Genomic DNA, 26,760 nt, shown 5'->3' with positions numbered 1-26,760 from the left:
GCTCAGAATGTGTAAGCTACCGATGCCATAGTCACCTATGCATTCCTCATACCATCAAGGATGTTGGCATTTTGTGCTGATAACAGGCCAGGTGATCCCTCACCTCTTTATAGCAGCAGAGACTATAGGTCCGAGATTCCCTGAAAGAATGTTTAATTTTGAATCACCAGACCCCAGGAAAGTTTTCCTCTTCACCTCAGTACATCTTTCATGAGCTCGGTCACAGAGACGTTGCCAGGATTTCTGGATCATGGTTAACTATGGTTTCCCCTTTGATTGGCACAGTTTAAACCTGCAGTGATTTCCACTACAGAGTTATGTCTGGTTTCAATGCAGCTTTGTGATCTAAGGGCCAAAATATCAAAGCTATCCTGTATTAGTTTTCGGTATAGTCTCTTCTGTACTGAGAGATTTTTTAGCCGTACACAACTTTTACAGTGTTTTGTTGCCCCTGTCCAAACTTTTTTGAAAAGTGTTAAATACGCATAGGTTTTTCAGAAAACATTTTTCAGTTTCAGCATTTTATCTTATTTGGTTGCCTTTGCACTATTTTCAGTTAAATAGGCTTGAAAACTTTTGCAAACCATCACAATCAGTTTTTTAATCAACATTGTACACAGCATCCTGATCTTTTGGAATTGTAATTTTAATAAATTCAATGAGTTTTAAATTTTGGCTTATTTTGTTTCAGTTGTGTGCTTATCTTCAATAGGGTGGGGTGAAACAAAGAGGGACTTGTCTGGGACAGAACATCCATGTGGTTAATGTAAAGTTTTGTCAAATTATGATACATTTTCGGGGTTTAAGTATTTCAAGTTTACTGTTTTTAGGTTTGCCTTGGAACGGAACATTACCCAATCCAACACCTGTGGTTGCAAAGTCGAATAAACTATCATTTTTAAACAACACAAATGGTGAAAAGCAAAAAAGAAACTCATTGCTCATTAAATATTGTATTTTTGAACATTTTACATCTAGTTATTTATCCCTCAATAAGATCAATACAATCTGTTGTACTTTGCACACCTTAGAGCTTATAAGATACATTGTTGGCTGTTTTACATTTGGCCAGCACACATCAAAAGGCTAAGATGCTTTTGAATCATTTTTTATAAATTTGGCATTGTGGTGTAAAATGTGCCTACATCCATGGCAGAATGCATTTAAATCTTCAAATGCACGAATTGAACTGAGATTGAGAAGTTCCTTGAATCAAACAGCCAAAAACAGATCCTCTCTTTTTTTATGTATTCTAGTTTGAATAAAACTAAAACCCACACAAACTAGTGAGCTTTGTTGTTTTCCTTCTGAGCAGTAAGGCAGAAAGTGTCGGTTTCATGAGAAACAGTTTCAGTGAGTGACTTCCCAATTTAGAGAGCGAGAGAGCGAGAGAGAGAGAGAGCGAGAGAGAGAGAGAGAGAGAGAGAGAGAGAGAGAGAGAGAGAGAGAGAGAAACTTTCCATCCGGTTATGGTCTGTGAGCAAAAAAATTGTAGCTGCAATGGTTTGCGCCATAGAGCTGATGCACCCCTGCATGCATTGAAGTGAGGTTTGAAGGCTCAATTAGCTGCAACATTTACCAAAAAGACTCAATGACAAAGAGCGCCACACTGCTGCAATGGACTGTACGATAAAGGTACGTGTTTGAACCGTTTTTAAAGCTGCTACCTGCGGGGAAAATGAAACGACAGGCAGCCACCCACACCAACAACACTAAGTGCTGCTGAGTGAGAGAGTCGAGGCGGTGATGCGAGCTCCCCACTCTTTCCTTCTTGTACAAAATTTCCTCTTCCTTCCCGTTCGTGGTTGTATGTCGGCTCTATAATAACACAACTAACCGCTACATCTTTACAGTCTGATAAAAGCACTAATTGGTGGCCGGCTGCAGTCGCCAGAGAGGTTCTCCAAAACTCGCACGGTTCGTTTTGAACAAATTTGCAGCTTTTATTCGAGTTAATTTTTTTTGTGGAGAAAAAAAAAAGGGAACCGTGAAATGAGACAAACAACTCACAAGAGTTTAGTTAATGAACATTACCAAACAGCTTTCTGTTTCTCAAACGGGGGGAAAGTCAATGAAGGGATGTGGGACTTTATTGGTGCGCAGTCGGCAGGTGTCCCTCAAGGCGCCATGGATCAACTTGGACAGTTTGAGCCTGATTTTAAACAGCAGGAGGATCCATTCCCATCATAACTGGTATTTAAAAAAACATGTTTTTCTTTAAAATCCGTTTATATTCTCCTGATAAAAACAGCGCAGTGTTTCTTTTAATTTTATATCTTCTTAAAAACGCAGAAGAAAGATCCATGGTGTCAGGAATTAAGATTAAAAGTGACTTTTTGATAGAGGTAACACAAAACACCCATGGATACAAACAAGAGAAAATAAACATGTTATAGCTTATTGGGTGATTTGTGCCACAAAGAGGCTTTTCGAATGGTATTCGTTTTAACATTATTAGGCCTAGGTTAGGTAATGAATGTGCGCCTTCCATGCAACATTGGCCTGCTGGCTTTTATTTATTCATCTGTAAAATGGCATTGAAACTTGTCCAAGAACCCCTCCTACTTGGTAGCAGTATTACTTCTCACTCATACATATCGATTCGTTCAATTATAGATAGGTAATTAAGCAAAATGACGCCTTGGTTCAGCCAACCGATAAACAGGGGAAAAAGTGCGCATCAGACAAAGAAGGAACAAAAAGGCTGATTCTTGGTTTTTCTCTTGTTTTGTCTTCTTAGAACATATTCACCCATAAGTGAATGCATTTTGGATGTTGAATTCATTAGAGTTGCATTGTTTTCGTAATGACTTTAAAAGTAGCTAAGTGAGTCACCAAAGTGCCAGTGCATGACAAGTGGACATCCTGAAACTTAAATAGGCAAAGTTTAAGGTATTCTTTTTTTCATATTCTGGTCTTTAAGCGGTTTTGATGCTCTTTCTTGAAGTCTATAAAACATTATTATTATTATATTTTCGATAACTATTCTCTTGTTCTGTGTGGCAGCAGATTGTGTGTTTGAGGTTATTTTAAGTCTAATTTATAGCTGCAAACAGGAGCAGCACTTGTCAGGTGTCGTTATCTGAACTCTGCAGGCTTCCTGTCTCAGACCTCAGACTTTCCGCACAAATTTCCGCTCCCCAGCTAGAAAAAAATGTCGAAAAGGCAACAAAGCTCCTCCAGAAAGAAACACAGTGGACAAACTGAGTCCTTTGCATTGTTGTAACCCATCAGTGTCCGCTCACACAGGCAGGGAGGTGCACCAGGCCCCGAGTCCTGTTCTGAGTATGCAGCCTGCAGAGGCCCCCGCGCGCGCTGCCAGGGGCCCTCGAGCTGTGAAAAACCGCATCGATGTTTGTGAGGCACAAAGCGCAGCTGCTCAGGCCTTTGCAAAATCAGCTTAACTCTTACTTCTGCTTTCTGCCACTTGCTTCAGACATGGCGAGAGCACAGAGTCTTTGCACAACTCGATCTCTGGCCTGATACTGTGGCCTAATGGAGCAGATGAATCCTCCAATAGCATTAACAGACACATGTTTATTGAAATATTTTGAAGTATGTGGAAGTCATTTGTAGACTGAAATGCAAAAAGGAGTTAACTCAATTTCTGCATTTTTTTAATATGAAGAAACACATAAAAAAAAACAGATCCACTAATCACTAACTTCATCATTTTAACCATACATATGTATGAACCCTCAGTTTAAAATCTATCTTCATTAGTACAGTTTTACAAAAACTGTCTAAATTAAATTAGAAATTTTCACTGTGAGGTTTATTATGGTACAAAAATATGTCACCATCAGCTTTATAACAAGCATGAGTGCTTTTCCAAGAAATGAAGAGGAAATGAAGCGACTAACATGACATAAAATGCCTTAAGATTAAACGCTCTTCAGATTTCAGTCTAATAACTGGTGCAAGCATCAAAGTTATAACTAACCACATCCGTGGTTGTAGTTTATTGCAAAGACTCCAAACCTCTCTTGGCTTGTGACCCCTTTAAACAAAGCAGAAATCCCACAGGTTGCAACCCTTACTCTAATCATTTTTTTAAAGGCCCAGACATGTGAAGCTACTTTTTTAATTCACAAGAAACTAAAAGCAAAGACTGGATGAAAACATCTTGTTTTTGTGCAAAAAGCAGACACATTTTAGTGGCTTTATGAGGAGCTCAAAGTTTAAGGTCACCACAAACAGAAACTATGAGTCGGCAGACTCGATTGTGACTGTATCTTAATAAGAGAACTGGATTTTTCAACCTGCCTCACACCATAGTTAAAATGTCTTATTGACTGTTTCATCAAAAGCCAACATCTGATGAGGTTGCATCTATTTTGAATTCGCTCTGGACACAGCTGTCATGTCTACCGGTTTAGTTCTGATGTTTAGAAAAACAAAATACAACTCCATGAAACAACAGGCTGCTTAAATATCATAAAAATAAGTATAGTTACAGTCCTGGTTCCCAGACATTGATCTAGAATTGGATTCAAGGCAGGGAACTAGAACCGCAGCAATTTAATGATTAAACTAAAATTAAACCGAGACAAAACAAATCTCAAACTTTTTTCTTTGGTTCCAGTCTCTGAAATGTGAGGATTTTCTACTTTTTTTAACAGTTAATAAGGAGTGTTTGGGGTCTACTGCTAGCTGGCTGGAAGAAGTGTTACCCAGGCTTGTAATGAGCCTTTTAACAGCATTTTGACATGTGAAAGGTTAAATGGTTAATCAATTAATCGTGAAATGGACTGAACGATTAATCGACGATGAAAATAATTGTTAGCTGCAGCTCTGCTGACAACAGAAGGGAAATGTTGGCAGTTAAGGGATGATGAATTGATTTGAATTTGAATACAGCAAATATAAAATCACATCTTAAAGCAGACATATTTTCTTCAACAGGATTATTATCTTAACTATTTAATTGTTTCAGGCATTAAAAATGAGAGCCTTTCATCTTTAAAATAGCACCAACACCCACAATGTCTGATTCATAGCATTATTGCCAGCTAATTTTTAACTATTCAGGAACAGAGATAGTAATTCTTTAAATGTAATTCGGTAGAAATATAAGAAGTATAAAAGTCTGTGTTGTAACCAGTCTGTGATCACACTCTTGAGTTCTTGGTTTTGGGTAAGACTGAATGATGCAACCCACAAAAGCTGCTGACATGAAACCAAGTCAAAACTTTCCGTTCAGGACTTGATGTTCGTGCTCTCGCAGAAAGAAAGAAAAAAAGGTGTTTACTGTGAAATAGAACCAAACCGGTGTAAATTTTAGGACATCGAGGCACAAGGTAGCATGAGCCTGAAGAAGGTCATGTTTTTATAAGTGTTGTTTTGTGTCACTGAGTAACAGGCTGAACACATTGAACAGGAAGTCAGTTGTGGTATTAGCGGTCAGGCCACATTTGAGTTTATTTGTATCAGTGTGCAGAGGAGAGAGAGAGAGAGAGAGAGAGGGAGGGGGAGAGAGAGAGAGAGAGAGAGAGAGAGAGAGAGAGAGAGAGAGAGAGAGAGAGAGAGAGAGAGAGAGAGAGAGAGAGAGAGAGAGAGAGAGAGAGAGCAAGCGAGGTAGAGAGAGAGGAGAGGAAGATGAAGAAAAAGCGGGAGTATGCGTTTGTGGTTGTGAAACATGAGCCTGTCACTAAACGCTCTGTGCTGAAGTATGAGTGTGATGAGTGCCTGTGAGTCATGATAATATTGAAAGTTTAAGTGTTAAGCTGCTAAAAACATATAAAAATCAACTTTGATCACCGAGCAAAAATAGTCACTGTGATTAGGCTCATGAGAAGAGAGCAAAACTAGCTGTTGACAGCTACTTGTTTCACTTCTGCACAGAGAGAAAGGCCTCTAAAGGCACCGTGCGTGTGAGAGAAGACTGGGGGAAAGAGGACAACACAACAGAAGTGCAAAACGCAAACCAACAGAAGGAGAGAAAAAGAAAAAGAGTGTGGTCGATTACTGAACAACGTTACATATCTTTTTTAGAATGTTTTTATTTGATTTAAGCTTAAAGCTCCTGTGAGGAGTTTTTGACTGGTGATGAAACAGACTGATGTTAACGGTGACGCCTCCTTATGACCTACAAAAGCAATCAATACCATCAGCAACACAACTGACTATTTCTAGTGTAATTTTTAGAATCTGAACTTGACGTTAATACATTTTTATTCCCCACCAGAAAACAAAACTTACACTTATACAGGACAAGATCAGCAAAGAAATAAGAGGTAACACTCTGTCCACAGGGGGCGCCAAAATCGACACAAACAGAAAGTTCCTCACTGGAGCTTTAATTTAAACATTTGAAGATCTCAGTCTGTATTACAGCTCTTGGAGATAATCACTGTAGGAGTTTGAAACACAGTTTCATAAAGTATCATATGTTTCCAGAGAGTGCTGGAAACTAATAAATAACCATAAGTGAGGTCACCTGAGTCATGGTCGGTCAGAGCTGAAAATCACAATTTTGATGATAAAAAAATCTGAAGGCCTGAAATGTTGGACAGAGCGAGTCTTTCAGACCTTTTGGACCACCCTTCATGTCAAGTTAAATTTCTAGGAAAAAATTAGCTGCTTTCATATTCACAAACCAGAAATTCCAATTGTTTGGCACTGCATCATGGGTAATGTAGGCCATGTGTTTCAACGACAATGGGGTAAAATCAAGCTGCAACCTCTGGTCTAAAAATATGAGTCCAGTGCGGAAGTGCTAAAAACTGCAGTTCATTGAGGATCCGCTTGAAGCTGGCTCCAGAAGTCACATACACATGAATGGGAAAAAGCCGTTCTTTACAGCAGAAATAAACATGTTTACAGTCTGGTACTAAAGACGAGTGTAGTCTGGATAGCTAATTTCTTGATCGTCTCTCACTGTGAGGGGGGTGAATTTTTTTCCAACGTGGCAATTTCAAAGATATTGAGATTAATAGTCTTCCAATGAGAGGCACAGCTGACTGCAGGGGCTGTAGCTGTTGGCTAGGAGGCTCAAACTCCGCCTCTTTACATCACACTAGCTCCACAGCAGCAATATGGCTGCCGCCGCCGATTGGCCTCAAAACAGCTCTTCAGAAACAGATGGGTGACATCTCGGATACTACGTCCATATTTGATACAGTCTATGGGTAAAATGCTCAATATTAAAAAGGCGCTAACTTTAGCTCCGTTGCATTGACATTCAGGCTTTTATTATAAACTGTCCATTGAGTTAAAGATATACAGAAGCCCTAAGCTGACATGTATTTACTTTCTTCCGGTGATAATGAGTTGCTTTTTTCTCAACATCTTAAAATCAGATTACTTAATGTCACATGATCATAGCTTGTATCCACAGAGCAAAACACAAAACCCAGGGAAATAGTCTTCACGTAACATATTAGTGTGGACAATGGCAGCACGGCATGTCATGGTCGAGACAGTCACACTGACCAAGTCAAGTCAAGCTTTATTTATAAAGCACATCTAAAACAACCTCAGTTGACCAAAGTGCTGTACAGATATTAAAATACAATATAATCACACACAATATAACAATAAATGACCACTGTTTTCTAGATTTACAGGTATCTCAAGAAAATAAGCTTTGTTATTTTTAATGAGATAAATAAGTTGAGATCTTTTTGGTCATCAAGAAAAAGAAGTAAATAAATCGTGGAGGTATGTCCACTTGGTGCCTCTAAAAATAAACATATTGAACATTACAATTGATCTTCTAATATCTCCTAAACTTGTAATATTTTCCCTGTTAATTAATTTGCCTTTTTTTCTTGAGGAGTTGATAAGTTGTTGCGGATTAGATGTCAAAAAAATGGTCAGAAATGTCAATCAGTGTTATCCAAAGCCCAAGATGGCATCCTAAAATTGTCTTATTAACCCTAAACCCAGAAGTATTTGATTGATTTTCATAGAAAAGACGCCACACAGTTTCACACTGGACTCAACTGTTTAAAACATCTAATAGATTATCGAAATAGCTGCTTATTATTTTAAAATTTGACATCTAATAGATTAATCGACTCATCATTTCAGTTTTAAACAATATGATTGAAATAAAGGGTGTATCCAGCACGCCACTTCATTCTTAAAAGCAGAGGCTGCAGGTTAATGAAACCCCACATACCGCTTACTTCAGTTTGTCTGCAGCCTGGAGGAAATGCCAAACTGTGTGCCATGCATTAAGAAGTGGTTTACAATCTTCGGACAACAATTGAGCTAAAAAAAAACACACACAATGAAAAAAGAGGGGAAAAACACAATGTGGAGGCGGCACTTCAATCAAGGCTTAGTCTTCTCCCTGCCCAGTGAACCCAACCCCCCTCCTCCCCAGACTACAGGCTTGTTTTCAAGCTTTCAAATGACCCACATTTTTACACCGTGCCCCCCCTCTTCACCATTTCCTCTCCCTTGGCCTGTGCCAAAAGGTTCCTCTGCACATGGCGGCCAGGTTTCCTGTAGGCCACCGAAACAGCACGCTAGTGACGTACAAGGCCCAAAGACAATGCTCAACTCCTCTAAACAAACACTCAGGCTGCAGCGATCACACACACACACACACACACACACACACACACGCACACATGCACCCCCACACACACACACACACACACTTAATTTGAGCAGCAGACTTAACAACAGGTCCGCTGTTTTCGCCCTACTGAATGCAGATTGAGATGCCATCTTGGGCTGGTTTTAGAGCTCGCAGTAGTTGCTGAACACAGGAAGACAGACCTGAATATCGATTAGACTCCACCTTGAGGTAACACCTCCACCCTCGCAACCCCAATCCTAACGACAAAATAAAAATGTGGTTAAGGTGGCTGATGTTCTCTAAGATTACACAGCTTCACATGCCTTCACACAATTCCTAACAGTTCTACCTTCAAATGTGAAAACTGGCACATAGATTTAATACAGCCACAATACCAAAAAAGTTGAGATGCTGTGTAAAAGTTGGATGAAAATAGATTTTGATAGTTTGAAAAACAATAAAATTAAATTGAATTTCATCAACAACACATGTAAACAAAAGAAATCCCTGTAAAAAAAAAAAAAAAAAAACAGGCAGAAGGCCAAAAACCAACACTTGATAGCCATAATCTTTGAGCCTTCAGGCAAAATTGCATTAAAAACCCACATGATGGGCGCCTAATGGTTAAGTTGCGCCGCACCCATATAGCGGGCAGCCCGGGTTTGGATCCAGCCTGCGGCCTCTTTACCCGCATATCATTCCCCCACTCTCTCCCAGTTTCCTACACTATACTGTCCTCTCCTTTATAAATAAAGGTGTAAAAGCCCCAAAAATATAACTTAAAAAATTCCCCCCAAAAAACAGACATGCTCTGAAGTGGAAATCACTGCATGGGTTCAAAATCACTTTCAAAAACCACTGTCTGTCAACACAGTTAACCACCACATCCACAAATGCAGGAATGAACAGTACCATACAAAAAGGAAACCATATATAAACATGATCTAGAGATGCCAGAGCCCGTTTATGATGTACTGAGATTTAGTGGTCTGACGAATCAAAATTTAACTGTACTTTTGGAAATCATGGATGTCGGGTCCTTCACTTTGAAGGGGTGCAAAATATGCTGCTATCTAGACAATGCCTTTTTTTAGGGAAGTCCTCCCATATTTCAGCAAGACAATGCCAACCACATTCTGCACATATTACAACAGCGTGGCTCCATAGTAGAAGAGTCAAGGTGCTAAACTGGCCTGCCTGACTTGTTAATCCTATCTCAGGAAAGAATGGGACAACATGTTGCTTCCAAAATTCCAGAAACTGGTCTCTTAAGTCCCCAAATGTTTGACAACGGTAGATAAAGCTTGAAGAGGATGAAGTAACGCAAAATGGTCCCAATCCTCAAAATAATATTGTGCCTTTAAGTAAGCGCCGTATGTGGACTTGTTGCATTAAAAAGCAGTGAAGTCAGTGGATTCTACAACAACATGGACTAATAAAAATATAAAAAACATTATCTTGACTCAAGGTACACAAATCGTCATGTAGCTCTACTTATGTCTGCTAGAGTGTAGAGCAAAAAAAGTAAATGTGTTTGATTTAGGAGGTTATTATGCGACATACACTTCCACAAATTCTGCATATGATGTCAATTGTGTGATCATGATCATGTCCAGGGAAAATTTAAGACTCAGTTTTTACATTTTAACAAGTAAAAATGTTTGTTTGGAGAACCATTTTGTCACTATTGACTTTTTTGTTCTTGTTGCAGTGAATATTGTTTGCATGGGATGGGAGATGTTTCTTTGCAGCTTTTTTTTTGTTGCACAATTTGATTATTAATTTAAATAATCTAATAAGGTCAATAAGGACAGACAATTTTTGGTATATTTCTCCTCTCATCTCTTAGAAAAATGGAAACATGGTCCTGTTTTATTCCTCACTTAAAAAACTACTTGATTAGCCCTCACGTTTGTTAACATTCACTGAAGCATCTTCAGTCTGAGTGTGGAAAAAACAGCTGACTGACTTGACACTGATTGCTGTGACTGTGTTGGGACAGGAAGCACTGTCCGTGGTGAGTGAGGATCAGCCCATATATGAGCCGCCATACACCGCAGCCCCGGCCATGCACATGAAGACTGAGATGACGTCGCCAGGAGGCTTCGGTCAGACATCAAAACAGAGTCCTGAGCCTGCCGAGCCAGAGTGGGTGGGGTCGGGGACACAAAACTCTGGGAAAAGAGGCGAACACGTCAATGGAACCAGGTGAGTCAGAACGAGACGAGGCACAGGGGAGCACAGGTTCCCGGATTATCTGACTGGAGTTTTCTCACAAACCAGGTCAGCAGTCTGGGATTTTCCAAGTTCTGATATGGTTTGGTTACTGTTCACTTACCAAATACGTCCCTTTGTTCTTTGATGTTTCAAAGCAAAAATGTTTGAGTTGTTAAAATGGAACCTTTGGGATCTTAAAAAATAAATTACATTGTCATTGTTAGATAAACAGTAGGTTTAACACACTACTTATGTAAAACCTAAGGTATCTGTAATTTACATGAGTAGTTCTTTTTTTAATTGTCAGAGTTAATAGCAGTGGTTTCAAATACACTTGACAACTCAAATACAGAGTCCATGCCTTTCATCATTTTTCAATGTATATAGCTGCTTTTCTACAAACATATTTTCTGCCACAAGTAGGGGAGAACGGGGTTGGTTGTCACACGGGTTGGTTGGCACACTTGTTATATCTCGCCACCAGAAGGCACTGTCTCTCAAATTGGGGTATAAACATTTCCAGAATTAGGATCAGAGCTCACCTACATAGTCTTCTCTTGAGTAAGACAGCTGAACTTGAGGTGAGAGGACTTTTTGTGTTTTTCATGTCAAATTGTAAATATTCAGCTCCTCAGTATTTTTCTTCTAGGCTTTTAAACGATGGGCTTATAACAAAACAAGTGTTACCCTTACAAAGTGTGAGGGGAAAGCTATAGTTTAGATTTTTATTAGCTAGCTAAATAGTTGTTAGATGGTTGTTAGCCTTGATGCTAGCAAAAAATTACAGTTGGGGTTCGTCGTCACATTCTCTTTGGGGTTGGTTGTCACATGTAACAACCAGTTGAGTAGGCCATTGAGTAGGCCATTATGCTCATTTTATGTTAAAATGCATTAAGTTATGTAGGCCTTGTCAGTGCAATTAAACTTTCAAATTTAGTTCTGCCTTCTTGCCTTTTTTAAAAGATTCTTCCCATTGAAATACCATTGTGACAACCAACCCCATAGTGTGTGACAACCAACCCCATAGTGTGTGACAACCGTCCCAGTGATGGGGTTGGTTGTCACAATGTGTCAGAGTGTCTTTGATAGTTAATTGCCTCTTTGTTACAATGAGTTGGAAAATGAGAGGGATACACATTCCAAGCCAACACCTTAAACTTCCATTTAATGTAGGGAGCAATCATCAAAACAGTAAAAAGTGTGACAACCAACCCCGTTCTCCCCTACCTCATAAGAGGAGATGCAAGAAAATGGGAGCAAAAAGTTATAAAAATTCCACAAAAGTGCCAGAACATTTTGCTAGCTTGAAGGTTCTCTGTGTTTTTCTTGGAAAAGAGTTAATGGCTAACAAGTTCTTACGTTAAGTTACTCACATACCTGCTCAGCTCTTTCAGGCAAATCATTTTGCCCAAATTGTATTGTTCTCATAGTTTAACTTCAACATTTGTTTAATTGTTAACAATTTTCCCAAACTAAAGCAACGAAACAAAATAAACTATTTCAGAAATTCAAAAAAAGAATAGCAATATTGAGGCCAAACCAAATTACTATGCAATTAATCATCTAAAGACATTAATATTAACCTGATGACCAGACTAACTGAATAATCAAACAGCACATATATTGTTAGACCTACCTCCAATTGGATGGATCAGTATTTTCCATCTAATGATGTCAGGTGTAACTTATCAGCCACTAGAGGCAGATCTCTACATAAAGAAGGTCATAAATAAGACTTTATTTGTTCTGAGTTGAACTTCAACCATTTCAACCAGAGTCCAATATTTTACATGTTGATTTGTATTAGTTTTCAGTGGTTGTATCAGAAGTGCTTGATCTGAACTGCCTTAAAAAAAAAACAAGCAATTAAAAGCTATCCACTGATCTCTGACGGGTCAAAGCCCAGAAGTATTTAAAACAGCTCATAATGACAGGCTCTCTCGCACTTTTGGGTTCCACAGTATGACAGAGCATTGTGATAACCTTTTAATTTATTAAACACTTTCCGTTAACTAGGGTACATTTAATTTTAAATGATTATTAAGTGGATGCAAATGGCTCCAGGTTACCACCAGACACCTTTTCAGACTTTTGGCCTGGATCTGTGTTGCTGTAAAATATACTGAGTATGCATTTATCTTCTACCAGGTAGTTATTAATACACAAACTTTCACCTTGTTGAAATTGTGACATCTCGGGGGTCTATTGCCAGACAGTAGATAGTTCATTTGAAATGCTGGTAACTTGAACTGTACAGATACAGAGTAAGACACATATAGTCTTCTAGTCTTGAATTAAAGCTCTCTCTTCTGTCTGTCACAGCCGTGCGTCCCCCGTGGACTGCAGTGTCACCAAACGCTCCAGACACATGAGCAACGACGGAGCACCGATGTCATACCAGACCTCATACCCTGAGCCTCGAGTCAGCCCCCAGACCACCACCCCGCCCAGCAGCACCACAGAGGAGAAGAGGGTCATCGTACCTGCAGGTGAGCTGAAACACTCTACCTTTAAAAACACCCGCCAACATCACAGACCACCAATGCCATGAGATGTCAAAAAACTGAACCTGGGAGTGCGATGACAAATGCAAACTGAATTTGTTGAGCAAATAAATTCAACAGACATTCAGAATGATGGGGGCGTACATTTGCAACATGTGACAGGAACTCACTTGAGTTCTAAAATTTCAACTAGAGCAACAAATTAGCTTGACGCCCCAAAAGCTTATCAGCGTTTAGATTTCTGACTTCCTGGAAATGACTGATCCATCCTCCTTTAGAAAAATAAGCATCTTAAAAGTTTTGTTTTTCTTGTCCTTACAATCAGACCTGACTTTTCACTTTTAACCAATCTGAAGAAGTCACATTGTTAATTTAGCAAAGTCTCAAACAACAAAATCAATAATAAACCTATCTGGTTTCTTTATGTTTGATTCAAACACACATCACATCATCCTGTGCTTTAACTCTTGTGAGTAATGCAACACAATTGTGTTTCTTTTATTGCTTTTGTAATCTGGACACAACTTTACGATCCTCTCTTAAACTACGACTACCAACTGTGACCGGACTGCAATATATCTGCTAAACAGCAGCAGGGTTCAGGTTGTCTGGTGATGCATGACATCAGGGTTTAGAAATAAATGCTATCTAAAAAACTGTGAAGCCTGAGGTGTAAATTTAGCTCTTAAGGGTTGTGAAGTTAAGAAGACATATGTGAAACATTTATAGTTTCAATCATCCTGCTTCCTGTAGCTACATTTGAAATAACTTTATTGATACAGATTTCCAAGTTTTGAAGATAATTTCAGAAGCAAAAGATGTTACTCGAGATAAAATGGCAACACTCTCAATATTCTTAATAACCATATTTACAAGTATTATTAAAAAATCATACTATTTTGAGCCACACTGTTCAACAAGCTGACATGTTTGTTTTGATGACTAAGAGCTGTTGGCTCAGTCCCATTTACACTGCATTTATTTGGGACTATTTTTGCCTATGGATTGAATCACACTAGTGAGTATTTCAAGCAGAAGTACAACATAATGTTGGGAGGAAATGTTAAAACCACAGTGTAATGGGATCAGTTGGCAATAAGAAAAGTGTAGAATAACCCAAGACTTCTTCTTTTAAACAGAGAAAACCAAACTATCTAGTTCACAAACCACCATTTACCAAACCCAATATCTCAAGCTCTAACTCTTACAATTTGATACCAATAAGAAAACATTTGCCACTTCGCCGACACAACTAAGAGAAATATGAAAATAGTCCAGGGAGGTGACTGAGCTTGTATACCTCATCAAAATATACCACATTGTTAATATATGTGTTGTCTTTGGTCTATAAGAAAACTAGCTAACATTTGAGTTACTGAATCATATCTCTGCTGATGTTTACCCTACACTATTTAACACAAGCACATTTCATATCCAAGAAATAAAAACAATTTATTTTTTCATCACTGTACCATCATATTAAAATATAATAACTGCACTCTGTGATAAAATATAATCAATGATTTATGTTCCATGTTTGCAAGTCTTCAGGGGAGGCTGATTACCACATGAACTGCAGTCTGATTTAAAACAGAGCTTATAAACATGCCTACAGTTAAAAGTTTTAGCTTCCTTGCACTGGCTCCCTGTATGTTTTAGAATTGATTTTAAGATTTTACTTTACATTTAAAGCTCTATATGGACTTACTCCAAGCTATACAGCAGACCTTTCAATACCTGAGGATCTAGATTTATTGTGCATTCCAATTACAAAAATGAGAACTAAAGGGGACAGGGTGTTCGCAGTGAGGAGTCCGACACTCTGGAGATCAGGTCTGCTGAGTTAGTGAGCTCTTTTAAATCCCTTCTTAAAACAAACTTTTATCACAGAGCCTTCCAGGATTTTATCTGAGTCTTATTTTATTTTAACCTTCTTCCTATATTTTAAAAGAATTGTATTCATTTAGAGTTATTTTAGGGGAATTGCATGTCTTTTAAAATGGGTTTTATTTCTTTATCTTGTCTTGTGTGTTTTTATTAACTGCCTGTTTTATTTTGCTGCCCATGTAAAGCACTTTGTAACTCGGTTTCGAAAAGTGCTCTACAAATAAAATTATTATTATTATTAGTATTATTATTATTAAAAGTAATTTGGAACAATACTGGAATGAGTAATTGTTTTATGAATGTTCAAGGAATTTTTTTTTTGACAAACAATAATAAATTAACCCCATTGCACTGAAGTATGAATCCTTCATTTTAGCAAAGCTGTTGCTAGCGATGTGCATTTAGTCAATTTAACAGTTAATTAAATGTCACCCTTCCTCGTCAGCATCCAAATTACTAGTCAATTAAACAAATTATTTATATCTCTAGTTGCAATAATCCGAAAGTGCCGGGAATATGTTGTGCTTAGGCCATCACCCATCCACCCTCCACTAGCCAGAGCTTCAGCTGTGGTTAATGGCTTGTGCCATGATGCTCTACAGCTCTGATGTAAACAAGCACAGATGACAGATGGTTTGTTGTGGCGCTGCACGGTTTGGCAGTATTTTTAAAATAGAGATACAGTTACATGTAGGCTGTGTCTGGTTAACTAAGCATCTGACTGACCAGTAACCAGCACAGGCATGAGGACATTAACTTGCCAGGAGAACTGAAGACTGGTGGTGCTAGCTCTGCTAATGTTTGCCACACTCACCAAACTAATGTGACGTTGTTGGTGCAGATTCTGTGATCTTGTGTTTAGATTAGTTGTTGAATAAATGATTAAATTGTGACTGTTTTCTGAGTGTTCAGTAACCTTTACAATAGTCAGTAGTTAGAATTTAAGCTTTGGTTTAAATGACTAAGAAATTGGTCACTTTTCGATAAGATCAACACACTTTTTAAAATTTGCATTCAGGAAGATTGAGCTTTTTTACATTTTTCTACAGTCAAACATTGAGCAAGTTAAGAATGAGATGACTCTTGGTCTGTACTCATCCTCACTGTATGAATCACCAGTCTAACCATTCAAAACCCAAACAGATTGCATATTTGATGTTCTCGCTCTTTCACATTCCTTATACGTCATCATTCCATTTGTCTCGTCATATAAGCAGCTCAGTGTGGCGTGTTCACATGCACGTTTCAGTGAGTAAATCTGTGTGGCGGGATCCCATATGATACATTATTTTAGTCAGGTGTGGAGGAATCTGTGGACGAGATTCATAAATGAGTCACCGGCACAGTGTTATTCTGCTTCATAATACATGGATGTTACATCACAGGAGCATGTGTTAACTTAGAACAATCAGGACCTGAGGGTGTAGCCTCAACAGCTCCTGGCTAATTTTACGGGCACTTCAAAGCTACTGGAAAGTTCCCAGTGGCTGTGACTTGATGCTACTGGAAATGAGTCTGCTGCCCAGAATAAGACTGGTGATATGTTTTTTTCTAAGCTGCCATGACATTACCGTAGAAACATTAATCATGACTTCGTAGTTATGACAGATATTTTAAAAGAGCTAAAAATGTGGGGTTTTTTATTCAAAGATTTTGAGGAAAAACTTTATGCACCACATGAAATAAACACCTTTGAAAGTCTTATCAATAACACCTTTTATTATTTTAGCTTTATTGCAGTTTGCTTCAGATCTGGAAATGTGGACAGAATCTTAAAGAAAGCCATATATTTTAAAATATGAAGGCCCAGTCCTAATGCAGATAAACACAGGCCTCCCATTATCTGCATTCATTTGTTTACTTCCTTAAAACTGTGGCAACCAGAAAAACATAAAGAGCAGGCGGCCGCATGTGTAGAGCAGAAACAAAATAGAGCTACTACATGTTTAGAAGAGAAGTAGTTTCTTAGACATAGCTTTAAGTTGGTTCTAATGTGATTTAGGCATCGTAGTTCAATTTAAGACAGCTCATTACTGAAAAAAAGAAGCATATTTTTACATTGTTGAGGCTCTCAGAAGAAGGAACTGTTACTTTTGCTTTGAGTATGACACCAAGCAATTATTTTCAAAGGCCTGTTTCATCCACCCAACACCTACTTCACAACTAATATCACGTTTTGTTTGACAGGTCTTTATATCTAAGGTGTTTCCTACATTATTTAGCACCTTCACGGTTTACTTTAAAAAAAAAATCAGTTCATCCAGTTACTTCTGAAGTTTCCTCCTACTATTCATTCTTTACAAAAATATTAAGGGAATTAATAGAACAACATCTATCACCATGCTAATGTGAAGAAATACTAAATAAGCTAACAGAGAATTGCATGTTAACATCCAACAATGTCAAGCATCATGGCACCAGAGTTTAAGGTTGGGTAAAGGTATTACAGATAGCCAAACTGAGCCTGGTTCTAAGGCATGACAATTGTCTCCTAGAGTTTAACTTTGATTGAATAGACTATCTCCAGTCTTTGATTTCATCATTTTTGTTTGTAATTGTGGACTCCAATCACATAGTTAAGGCAGGCTGTAAAAATATATTACATAAAGTTAAAAAGTTATTAAGAGAACAGTGATCAGATACATGAGACAACTCTTTCTGCTTGTGACTGGAAACCTGAGCTGCATCCTCATTGATTAAAAGTCTTGAGTGCAAAGTGTTGATGACTAAAGACAGAAAGTAAGAAACTTTGTGATACAGTAGTATAACTGAAGACTTTATTTTTATGCTTGTAATATCAGATCCTGAGGTGTGGACACAGGACCATGTGCGGCAGTGGTTGGACTGGGCCATTAAAGAGTACGTCCTGGAGGAGGTGGACGTCATGCTCTTCCACACACTGGACGGCAAAGCGCTGTGCAAGATGACCAAAGACGACATGATGCGTCTCACGTCGGCATACAACGCAGACATCCTGCTCTCACACCTCAGTTACCTCCGGCAGAGTAAGGCTCGCCTCGTCTCTCAGATATCTCTCCCTCTCCAGCTGATAACATTGTTTAGCTCTGACAAAGTGAAAGGTTCTCATTGTTCTGTGAACGGCAAGTTTTTACCTGTAAACAGGATCAGAAATAGAATCAGACAGGTGTTCCCAGTCTGAGATAGGTATCTTAAAAATGATTGGACCAGCCAAGGGACTTAAAATAATGAGCTTTAATGATGAGAACTCACATCAACTCATAAAATAATGCTAATTTTAGCTTCTCAAACATGAGAATGTAATGTAAAACAAACACTGCTATACTTTAGATAATTATGAGATCCTTTCAGGGCTTTGTGTTGAGGCTTTAAGATCATGATCCCATCTGAAGCTCAAGTTCCTAGAATTGTGGTTTTTCTATATGATTAGGGTTGAAAAGGGGTGGGAAAATTCCAGTAAATTCCCGGAAAGTTCAGGTAAATTTCCATGGGAAGTTAAGCTGGGGAATTTTGGAAATATTCCAAATTGGAGACTTTTCATGGGAATTATGGGAATTTATGGGTATTAACTGGGAATTGAGGGTAATTTAATGGAAAGGTATCATATCCAAGCATAAATATTTGTTTTGTTATAAACAGACATCCATCCAAAATAGATATCATCTGTGCATGTGATGGAGGAATGCACTGTGCATGTAGGGGGCGTGGTCTCAATAGCCCTGCAGTGAGCAGTGTGCAATGTGCATGTGGTTGAGGAATAGCAGAGATATTCAACTGTACTTGCATGAAATTGTTTTTTTTTTTAGTCAGGATTATGCTAAAATATATTTTCCCCAACTATATCTAAGTTCCCTATTAAGAGCCAACCTTCAATTTAGTAAATTCCTGGTTTATTCCTGTTTATTCCCATTAATTCCCATTAATTCCCACAGCAAGTTTCCAACTTTGAAAATTCCCAGAATTTTGCAACTCTATATATGATGCAACCAGTGTAGCCCTTTGCCATATTCAGCCCAAATGTCTGAACACAATGCCCTCTTACCAATCCGACCAATGTAGCCTCTACTCTTCCACGATCTTATAGGACCCCTTGAGGTGTTGCAACCAGCCAATGGCTTGCAACAAACCCTCATTTAAACACATCCATGCCAAAAACACATGGTTGTTGTGATGAGCCGGTTTCAGATTGGTTTGGTTTAAGCACCCTTACTACTTGGCAAAGTCAGGAATAGATTGGGTTTAAATAACTAAAATGGTTACATTGGTTCTGTTTAGTGAGTGAATTATACTTTGTGTATGAGATGTAATGTACATAACTTAAAAGAAGACACTGTTGGGGCGCCAGTTGGCCTTGCAGTTTAAGCATGCGCCCCATATACAGAGGCTGTAGGTTCGACTCCTGGCCACGACCATCTTCTGCATGTCTTCCCCCACTCTCTGTCTCTCTTTAGCTGCCCTATCAATAAAAGAAAAAAGATAATGTAGTATTGCTCTCGTCTTTGCTTCAGGTAGCCCTACCTTCTCCTACCCGACCACTCCCACCAACAACACACCACCACCCCCAGCACCACAGCCCAGACTACAGGTCAAAGCAGGTGAGATCATCCACTCCACTTCATTTTCTTCCTTTCGTTCAAGGCCATGACATGTATTTCATCAATCCACTTATTCTCATCAAAGATTAGAAATAAAACTAAAGTCTGAACAGCTTTGAGTTTTCACCTTGAAGGATCTGTTTGTTGTCCCTGCCTTTTCTCACAGGCAGGCTTTAGACTATAAAAAAAAGGTAAAATAAGTAGGGCCGTGCAATTAATTGAAATGTCCTCCTTATCGGGATACAAACCTTCACAGTAAACACATCAAAAAAGTCAAAATTGAATGCACTTATTAAAAAAAAGGTCTATGCAAACACCAATGTTTTCTCAACATGGAGGCCTGGCTTTAATTGCCATACTTTCATATTTTAATGACATCAGATGATGCTCAGGCTCACTAACAGCTAACCTCAGATTAATTGGTTCCAGTTTAGTGTTGGAAAAACCACAACAGCCTTTTAGATCTACTTTTAGACACACAGGTATTGTGTAAAACATAGCAAGCAGGTAGGGAAATGTGCTGACACTTGTATGTACAATACTGTAAAATTGTGATAAATGTGCTAAATTGACAAAAATGAATATGTGAACGCACATTGCAAATGTTCTCATATCCTGCAGACCTATGCCAAAGTCACCAGTTGTTCCTTTGCTTATTATTCAAATTTTAATAAAGTTTAACTGAATGTTTGAGCAGCTTTTTGGTAAAAAAAACAAGCTTACTAATAACCCAAACAGTGATCACTGCATCTGCATATCCAGCTTTTTAGCATCTAAATGTTTAAGACTGCTCATTGACTAATGCATATTGATTCTGTTTGTACACTATCTGCTTTGGAATAAATGGCAGTGGTAGAGCTGGTGAGAGTGGCAAGAGAAAAGGAAAGCAGTCCTTTTTATTGTGTTAGAAGAATCTGACAGCTGAGGTCATGAGTCATTTTGAGTTTTCATAAAACCATGAAACGCTTACAAAACAGTTTACAACAGCAGTCCCCAACCTTTATGGCGTGTCATCAGAAAACAATAGCAGTCATGACCGTATGTCAGGATTTATTTCTAAGAGCTTTAAGCAGTTTTACCAAAGACTTATTTTCCTCCTAACTTCTTAGAGGGCTTTATTTGGACAACAGCTTCAGACTAAAATACATGTACCTCTTTGCTCACTCAATCTGAACCTTCTAACCCTCAGATTTGCATAAACTAGACATTTTAAGATATAAAAATAAGAATAAAATGAGGCAGTAACTGAATCGGTATGAGCCACCAGGAGCATTTCATCAGTATCTGCTCAAAAAAAATCCACATTCTGCATAAAACTCAGTTAAATTAATGAATATGTCCAACAGGAAAAGTTGAGATCAAAATCTAAAATCTTTTCACCATCGTCTCAAAACCGCTCAGCTTTTATCCTGGAACCATTTGACTCCAATACAAGACACAGAATGTAACTTCTTTGTCACTTTTCTTCACTTGTTGTTCAACTGCCACTATTTTCCAGCAGTCACATTGTTCAGATTTGTCTGGAGGTTTCATGGTGTGAATATAAACTCGGGGTCATGTTCTCAAACTCATCAGATAACGGCAAACAACTTGAATGATTTAAGTATGAAAAGTAAAATACAGTAAAGAACGCTTCAGAAACCATGTTAGGAAGTTTCAAGAGTTTTAAACGGTTCCTTGGCACAACACAGGCCTCAGTTTTCTAAACGTTGATGAGTCTAAAACTCAACAGCCAGTTTCAGACAGGAAACAGCTGCACCGGCTCAGGAAATGGGGGGTATGGGTCCCACTCAGGGGACTCAATTCACAATCTTGTGGCGACAGAGGTGGCCCGAACAAAAGAACACTCGCCAAAGAAACTGTGGGTCATCTTCAGACCTCCAAACTCTTATTGTCTTAGTCACCATTTACTGACTTCCTTCCTGTTATGGCTGAGCTGTCCGCTTCAAAGACTTTTAGTGCCTGAGGCCCGTCAGTGTCTGGTCTCATCTCTTTTTTTCTGGGTGTTTACAGAGAGCAGTTTTGATGAGATCAGCCGCAGGAACAGCTGGCCGGCAAACACCATGACTGCAGTGCCAAAAGGTATGACAACAAAAACTGAGTGATATGAAACCAAACAACAGGATTTCCATGCAGGAATAACCACTGGGTTGGCACAGAAATGAACTCGTACTGTATTTAAGAAAAGGTAACAGATGAAGATACAACAAATTCAGAGACGTTTTTTACTTTCAATTGTAGGACCCTCCATGGAGCACCAACACAGCACCAGAGTCACAGATCCTGCTCCAAGAATTGTGCAAGGTATGAAGGCAAAGTACTTTTAAATCACATGGATCCTGGTCACTGCAAACATCAAACAAGAAGGGGTGACACTGATGTTTCTAAAGAATGTTCTGATTATAAGTAAGGATGCACAAAATATAGACACCTCTGAATAGCCCAACATCATGTACAGTGCTACTGCATTGATCCACAAAAAAAGATCATTTTGTAATGAATCGATTACATGCAAAGATTGGTAGCTTTTCGATTGTTACAAGCTGATGTTATTTCCTCAAACTGCCAAATAGAAGAACTACTTCTGTCGGGTGTTACAGGGAATGTGGTAAAGAAACATTCCAGTGAATAAATGAAATCAGAAATGTTACTTTTTATTTTACAGATTTTATGCATATGTTTATGTGTGTATTTTTCAAAACTATGACAGTGCTAAGGATGTGTGCATTTAGTTGACTAAGTCATCTCCCTCGCTAGTCAGCATCAGCATTACCAGACAGTTAAACAAATCAATAACATTGTCATTATTTTTATCATTACGCCTGAAATGCTGTTCATGTGTACACTAGCCAGGACTGTTGCTCTGGTTAATGGCTACTGTCAGAATGCCATACTGCTCTACTACCCGGATGTAAACATGCACTGAAGTCAGATGGAATCTTGTAGCACGGCGCAGTTCAGCACTGTTACGCTTACATTTAGATAAAATAGAAGTAATTCAAATTCCTGTTTAAATTACCGGTGAATTTGTCACCTCAGAACATCCCTAGATTGAAAGAAAATATATTTTGAGGCATCGGTTTAGCCGAGCAGTTAAGGCAAGCGCCCCACATAAAGAGGCCTCTCTTCAGGCCACAACCCTTTCCTGCATGTCCCCCGCTCTCTGTGCCACATTTCTTTATATTGAAATGTATCACAGCTTTAACATAAGGAGATGCATGAAGAAACAGAGTTTACTGACAGGCATCTGAAAACTACCATAGAAAATTTGTTAGCCCAACTTTTGTATAAACAAATGTCAACCACATGGTGGCACTAAAGGAAAAGTCAGGGGTTCCCCCGTCAGTATGACACGTGTTTTGGGGACCATACGTCTTGTTTTAATGGATCCCACATATTTTCATCTTCATGCCATCCACAAGGCCTCTTTATGCTGCAACAGAGGGTCATGGCTGATATCAAACATCAGATCAATTCAAATTGACAAACACAGCAGGGGTTTAGTCTGCTGTGCACTCAAACATCACATATTCAATTATTGTGTAAATTTGATCTCATTTATGAGCTGAAATTTAAATGAACTTTGCAAACATTAAGCCTACAAAGACACAAAGTCATATTTGTAAGAAAGGAGACGGGAAAATAATCAGATTTTTCTTCTTCCCTGCAGATCCGTATCAGACATTAGGGCCCATTAGCAGTCGACTAGCCAACCCAGGTAAGAATCCGAACCACCACAAGATAAATAGCGACACAAATGAGGCCTTTACACTGTCTGCTTTGGCAACATGAGAGAGAAGCAAGCAGGGCAGGCACTGCCAAAATGACGCAAACATCAAGCATTACCTTTTGTCAGCAGAATTGCTTCACGCTTATGCTGAGACACAATCGGGCTTCCCTATCACCAAAAATGACTGTTTGCCCTGCTGTTTCCTCACAGAAGGCCAAGCCCTCAGCTCATCCAAGAACCGAACAGGCAAACAAAGTCCATACAAGCTGCCTGACCCCAGCGCTCACAGGCCTGTGGGTAGGTTTCTGCCCTGACGTCTGTCTTCATCCAAACCAAACAGTGAAAAGGTCACATTTGGTGGAAAAAAACAGGCTGACTTCAGAGTTAGATTTGTGTTATATAAGTATCAGAAAAGAAACCAAATCATTACCAACTCCTGAGGACTCTGTTAGAAGGAAAACAGAGGAGCTGTCCAGGGTCCTGGAGTAACTAGATGCAGAAGAACAGTTTGTTTTTTTAAGCTTCTTTTAAGGGAACCTGGTTTCTATAGCTTTATATCATCACTCAAATTATTACAACCTCCAAAGTGATGGACCATGAAAATAATAATTGAACCTCTAGGGGAGCCATTGTCCCCACTTAACTACAGAGTCGTCACTTTTCCTAAATGAGTGCATATTTCTTTCGGACACTTTTTGTATCATTCAGTTTTACGCATTTCTTCCTCTAACTTCAAATACAGTGAAACTGAATGTATGAATTATATTCCGTGCACATGTTTAGGGGTTTGCTGCTTTTTGACCACTCCTGAATATGAACTCTATCATTTATGTTTTGCTATTTCAAAGCTACAATCTGGCACTAATATTACAAATTTCACATCTTCAATCAGTTCGTTCACCTGCTAGTTCTTGTAATCTTTACCAACGATGGTCAGATCGACTTTTGGTCATTTTGTACTACATGTTTTTTAAAAGTGTCCTTAAAGGTCGTTTTGATGATGCATTTTATATTATATTAATGTTTTTATAATTTACTGTGATTAAAAATGAAACAGGAATTAGTTTTCCCTCAGAAAGTAAATAATCAACATAATCCAATGAGATTATGTGAGGGTCAGGTGGTTGGATTTTATTTTTAAGTATTAATCAGAATATATAATTTCATGATGGGCGTTATTGGCCTCTCTGGGAATTTTGAAATGTCTTCCCTTACATCATAGATCCATTTACCCTTCAACTTTATAATTTTTTTATGCCAAATCATATGAAAATAATGTATGAACAGTCAAACCTTAATTTTTTTGAGCAGCCATTGATTCCATGTAGTCCCTCTTTGAATGTTAAGCACAGACGTTTTACAAATCTACTTCTGGTAATTCTGTTTTATGTTTTTTAGCCTAAACAAACACAGAAGTCAGCTCCTGATTCCTCAACCCTTCCTCTTTATTTCTCTCTCCACAGGTTCAGGGCAGATCCAGCTGTGGCAGTTCCTCCTGGAGCTTCTTTCAGACAGCAACAACTCCGGCATCATCACCTGGGAGGGCACCAATGGCGAGTTCAAGATGACTGACCCAGATGAGGTGGCCAAGCGCTGGGGAGAGCGCAAGAGCAAGCCCAACATGAACTACGACAAGCTGAGCCGGGCTCTGCGTTACTATTATGACAAAAACATCATGACTAAAGTGCACGGAAAGCGCTACGCCTACAAATTTGACTTCCAGGGCATCTCACAGGCGCATCAGAATCACGGAGCAGAAGGAGGGATTGTTAAGTACCAGACTGAGATGTCGTACGTCCAGCCGTACCACAGCCATCAGCCCAAAATGAACTTCATGGGTGGCCATCCTCCGCCCATGCCCGTCTCTCCCGGGAACTATTTCGGCCCTCCGTCAACTTACTGGAACTCCTCCAACAGCCCGATCTATCCTGGGTCAGCCATGACCAGACATCCTGCCTCTCACTCCCACCTGAGCTCGTACTACTGAGGACAATGTCTGTCACACGTGAACCTCATAACAGAGGAGAGAAGCCTGAATGTGCTAAAAAACAAGAGCACACTCCAACCAGGACACACCTGAGCTGAACCCTGTCTGAACTGAGGGTGATATGACGCTACGGTCTGTTTTAAAGAAGGCATTATGATGAATTTTCCACATTCCTCATTAAAGGACAAAATGTGATGAATGAAAGTGATTGCTATTATACTCATGTCAAGACTTTCATGAATATACTGATGACGCACTGTATTATTAACTGTTCAAATGTTATGAAACCAAGTTATTGTGTAAGTACTTTGTTTAATAGAACCTGTAAAGACCACAGTCGGAATCTTTACTGTTTGAGTAGCACCACAGTTTTGTAACTATTTTTCACTTCAAGGGTCGGAAACTGCAGTTATCACATTAAATGACCTGACATTTGTAAAGGAGAAATTGTACAGAATGACTGTTTTGTAGCAATGTAACATTTACTCATGATGTAAAGCTAATAAATGGCGCTTGTATCTTAAAAATTGACTTCTGTGAGCTTTATCGATTACAGCTTCTGGGTAAAAACTGGGCTTGTGTTTTTTAGATTTTTTAGATTGAAAAAGGCTTTCAGTGCCTTTTTCCTCTCTTGACTTATCTGCATTAACATGTTTATTGCAATTTATTAAAGTCCCACATAAATGCTTTTTTTTTTTAATCCCATTCTCATTGCACATGTAGTTAAAGATTGTAGAGCGTCTTCCTACTACTGCTGTGGTGGAAAATAATGACACCACGGGGCTTTTGAACAGCAACTCACTTTAAAATACTCCCACACCCTCAGTGGGTATTACTTTTGACTTGTCAGCTGTGTGCAAAACAGTTTGAGTTACCACCTACAAGATAAACTTACAGGTGCAGCTGCTCAGACTGATGTCAGCACAACTCTGTTTGGGAGAAAGCAACCAAACATGAACTCCTAAATAGTGCTAATTCTGTCTCATTAACAGGAGGATTACTGGACTGCACACCATATCAACACTGACTGGACATTATGTACAAGCACCCCTGCATATTTCTTATTGTGTTGCAGTGTTTTCCTTTATAAAACATCTAAATAAACACACTTTCACATAACAAACACTCCGTAATAACACAGCTGTCTTCTCTGAGGAAACCTCAGTTTCAGACCACACTGGTGTAGAGGAGCAGCATTTATTTAATTAATAAATCTAAAAGTCATGAATATAGTCATTTGATTCCCAAATCAAGACACTGGTAAGAATTGCTTTATATTGTGAATATGGACTGAAAAATGTGATTAATCCTGATTAAATATTGAAATT

The 26,760-nt window shown here is 38.8% G+C and overlaps 1 protein-coding gene and 1 long non-coding RNA gene across 5 annotated transcripts; one reads left to right on the top strand and one right to left on the bottom strand.

Annotated features, from left to right (window-relative positions):
* The first annotated feature begins 1,494 nt into the window (after window positions 1-1,494).
* Window positions 1,495-25,959, top strand: fli1rs (Fli-1 proto-oncogene, ETS transcription factor-related sequence). Of its 4 annotated transcripts, none has more exons than XM_034698729.1 (10): window positions 1,495-1,635; window positions 10,536-10,741; window positions 13,073-13,239; window positions 17,943-18,146; window positions 19,629-19,715; window positions 21,729-21,797; window positions 21,957-22,019; window positions 23,386-23,433; window positions 23,656-23,742; window positions 24,909-25,959. In XM_034698729.1, the coding sequence occupies exons 1-10, from the start codon at window positions 1,618-1,620 to the stop codon at window positions 25,430-25,432; spliced, it is 1,473 nt and encodes a 490-aa protein (XP_034554620.1). In that variant the 5' UTR covers window positions 1,495-1,617; the 3' UTR covers window positions 25,433-25,959. The 4 variants fall into 4 exon arrangements, with proteins under 4 accessions (XP_034554620.1, XP_034554623.1, XP_034554622.1 ...); XM_034698731.1 differs by lacking the exon at window positions 1,495-1,635 and adding an exon at window positions 1,852-1,917; XM_034698730.1 differs by lacking the exon at window positions 1,495-1,635 and adding an exon at window positions 1,950-2,193.
* On the bottom strand, window positions 17,897-19,999 carry LOC117823523. Its single transcript, XR_004633422.1, has 2 exons — window positions 19,438-19,999; window positions 17,897-18,254 (listed from the first exon to the last, which is right to left on the bottom strand). It is a non-coding gene; the product is annotated as an uncharacterized LOC117823523 (long non-coding RNA).
* Window positions 25,960-26,760: the final 801 nt, after the last annotated feature.

The sequence above is a fragment of the Notolabrus celidotus genome, chromosome 12 (assembly GCF_009762535.1).
Source record: "Notolabrus celidotus isolate fNotCel1 chromosome 12, fNotCel1.pri, whole genome shotgun sequence".
NCBI classification, from domain to species: Eukaryota; Metazoa; Chordata; class Actinopteri; order Labriformes; family Labridae; genus Notolabrus; species Notolabrus celidotus.
Note: the sequence above shows the minus strand (reverse complement) of the source record. Positions and strands in the feature narration are given on the sequence as shown.

Coding starts and splice junctions, on each gene's coding strand:
- fli1rs (XM_034698729.1), top strand. Junction 19,716..21,728: donor CAGACTACAGGTCAAAGCAG/GTGAGATCATCC, acceptor GGGTGTTTACAG/AGAGCAGTTTTGATGAGATC. Junction 22,020..23,385: donor TGCTCCAAGAATTGTGCAAG/GTATGAAGGCAA, acceptor TCTTCCCTGCAG/ATCCGTATCAGACATTAGGG.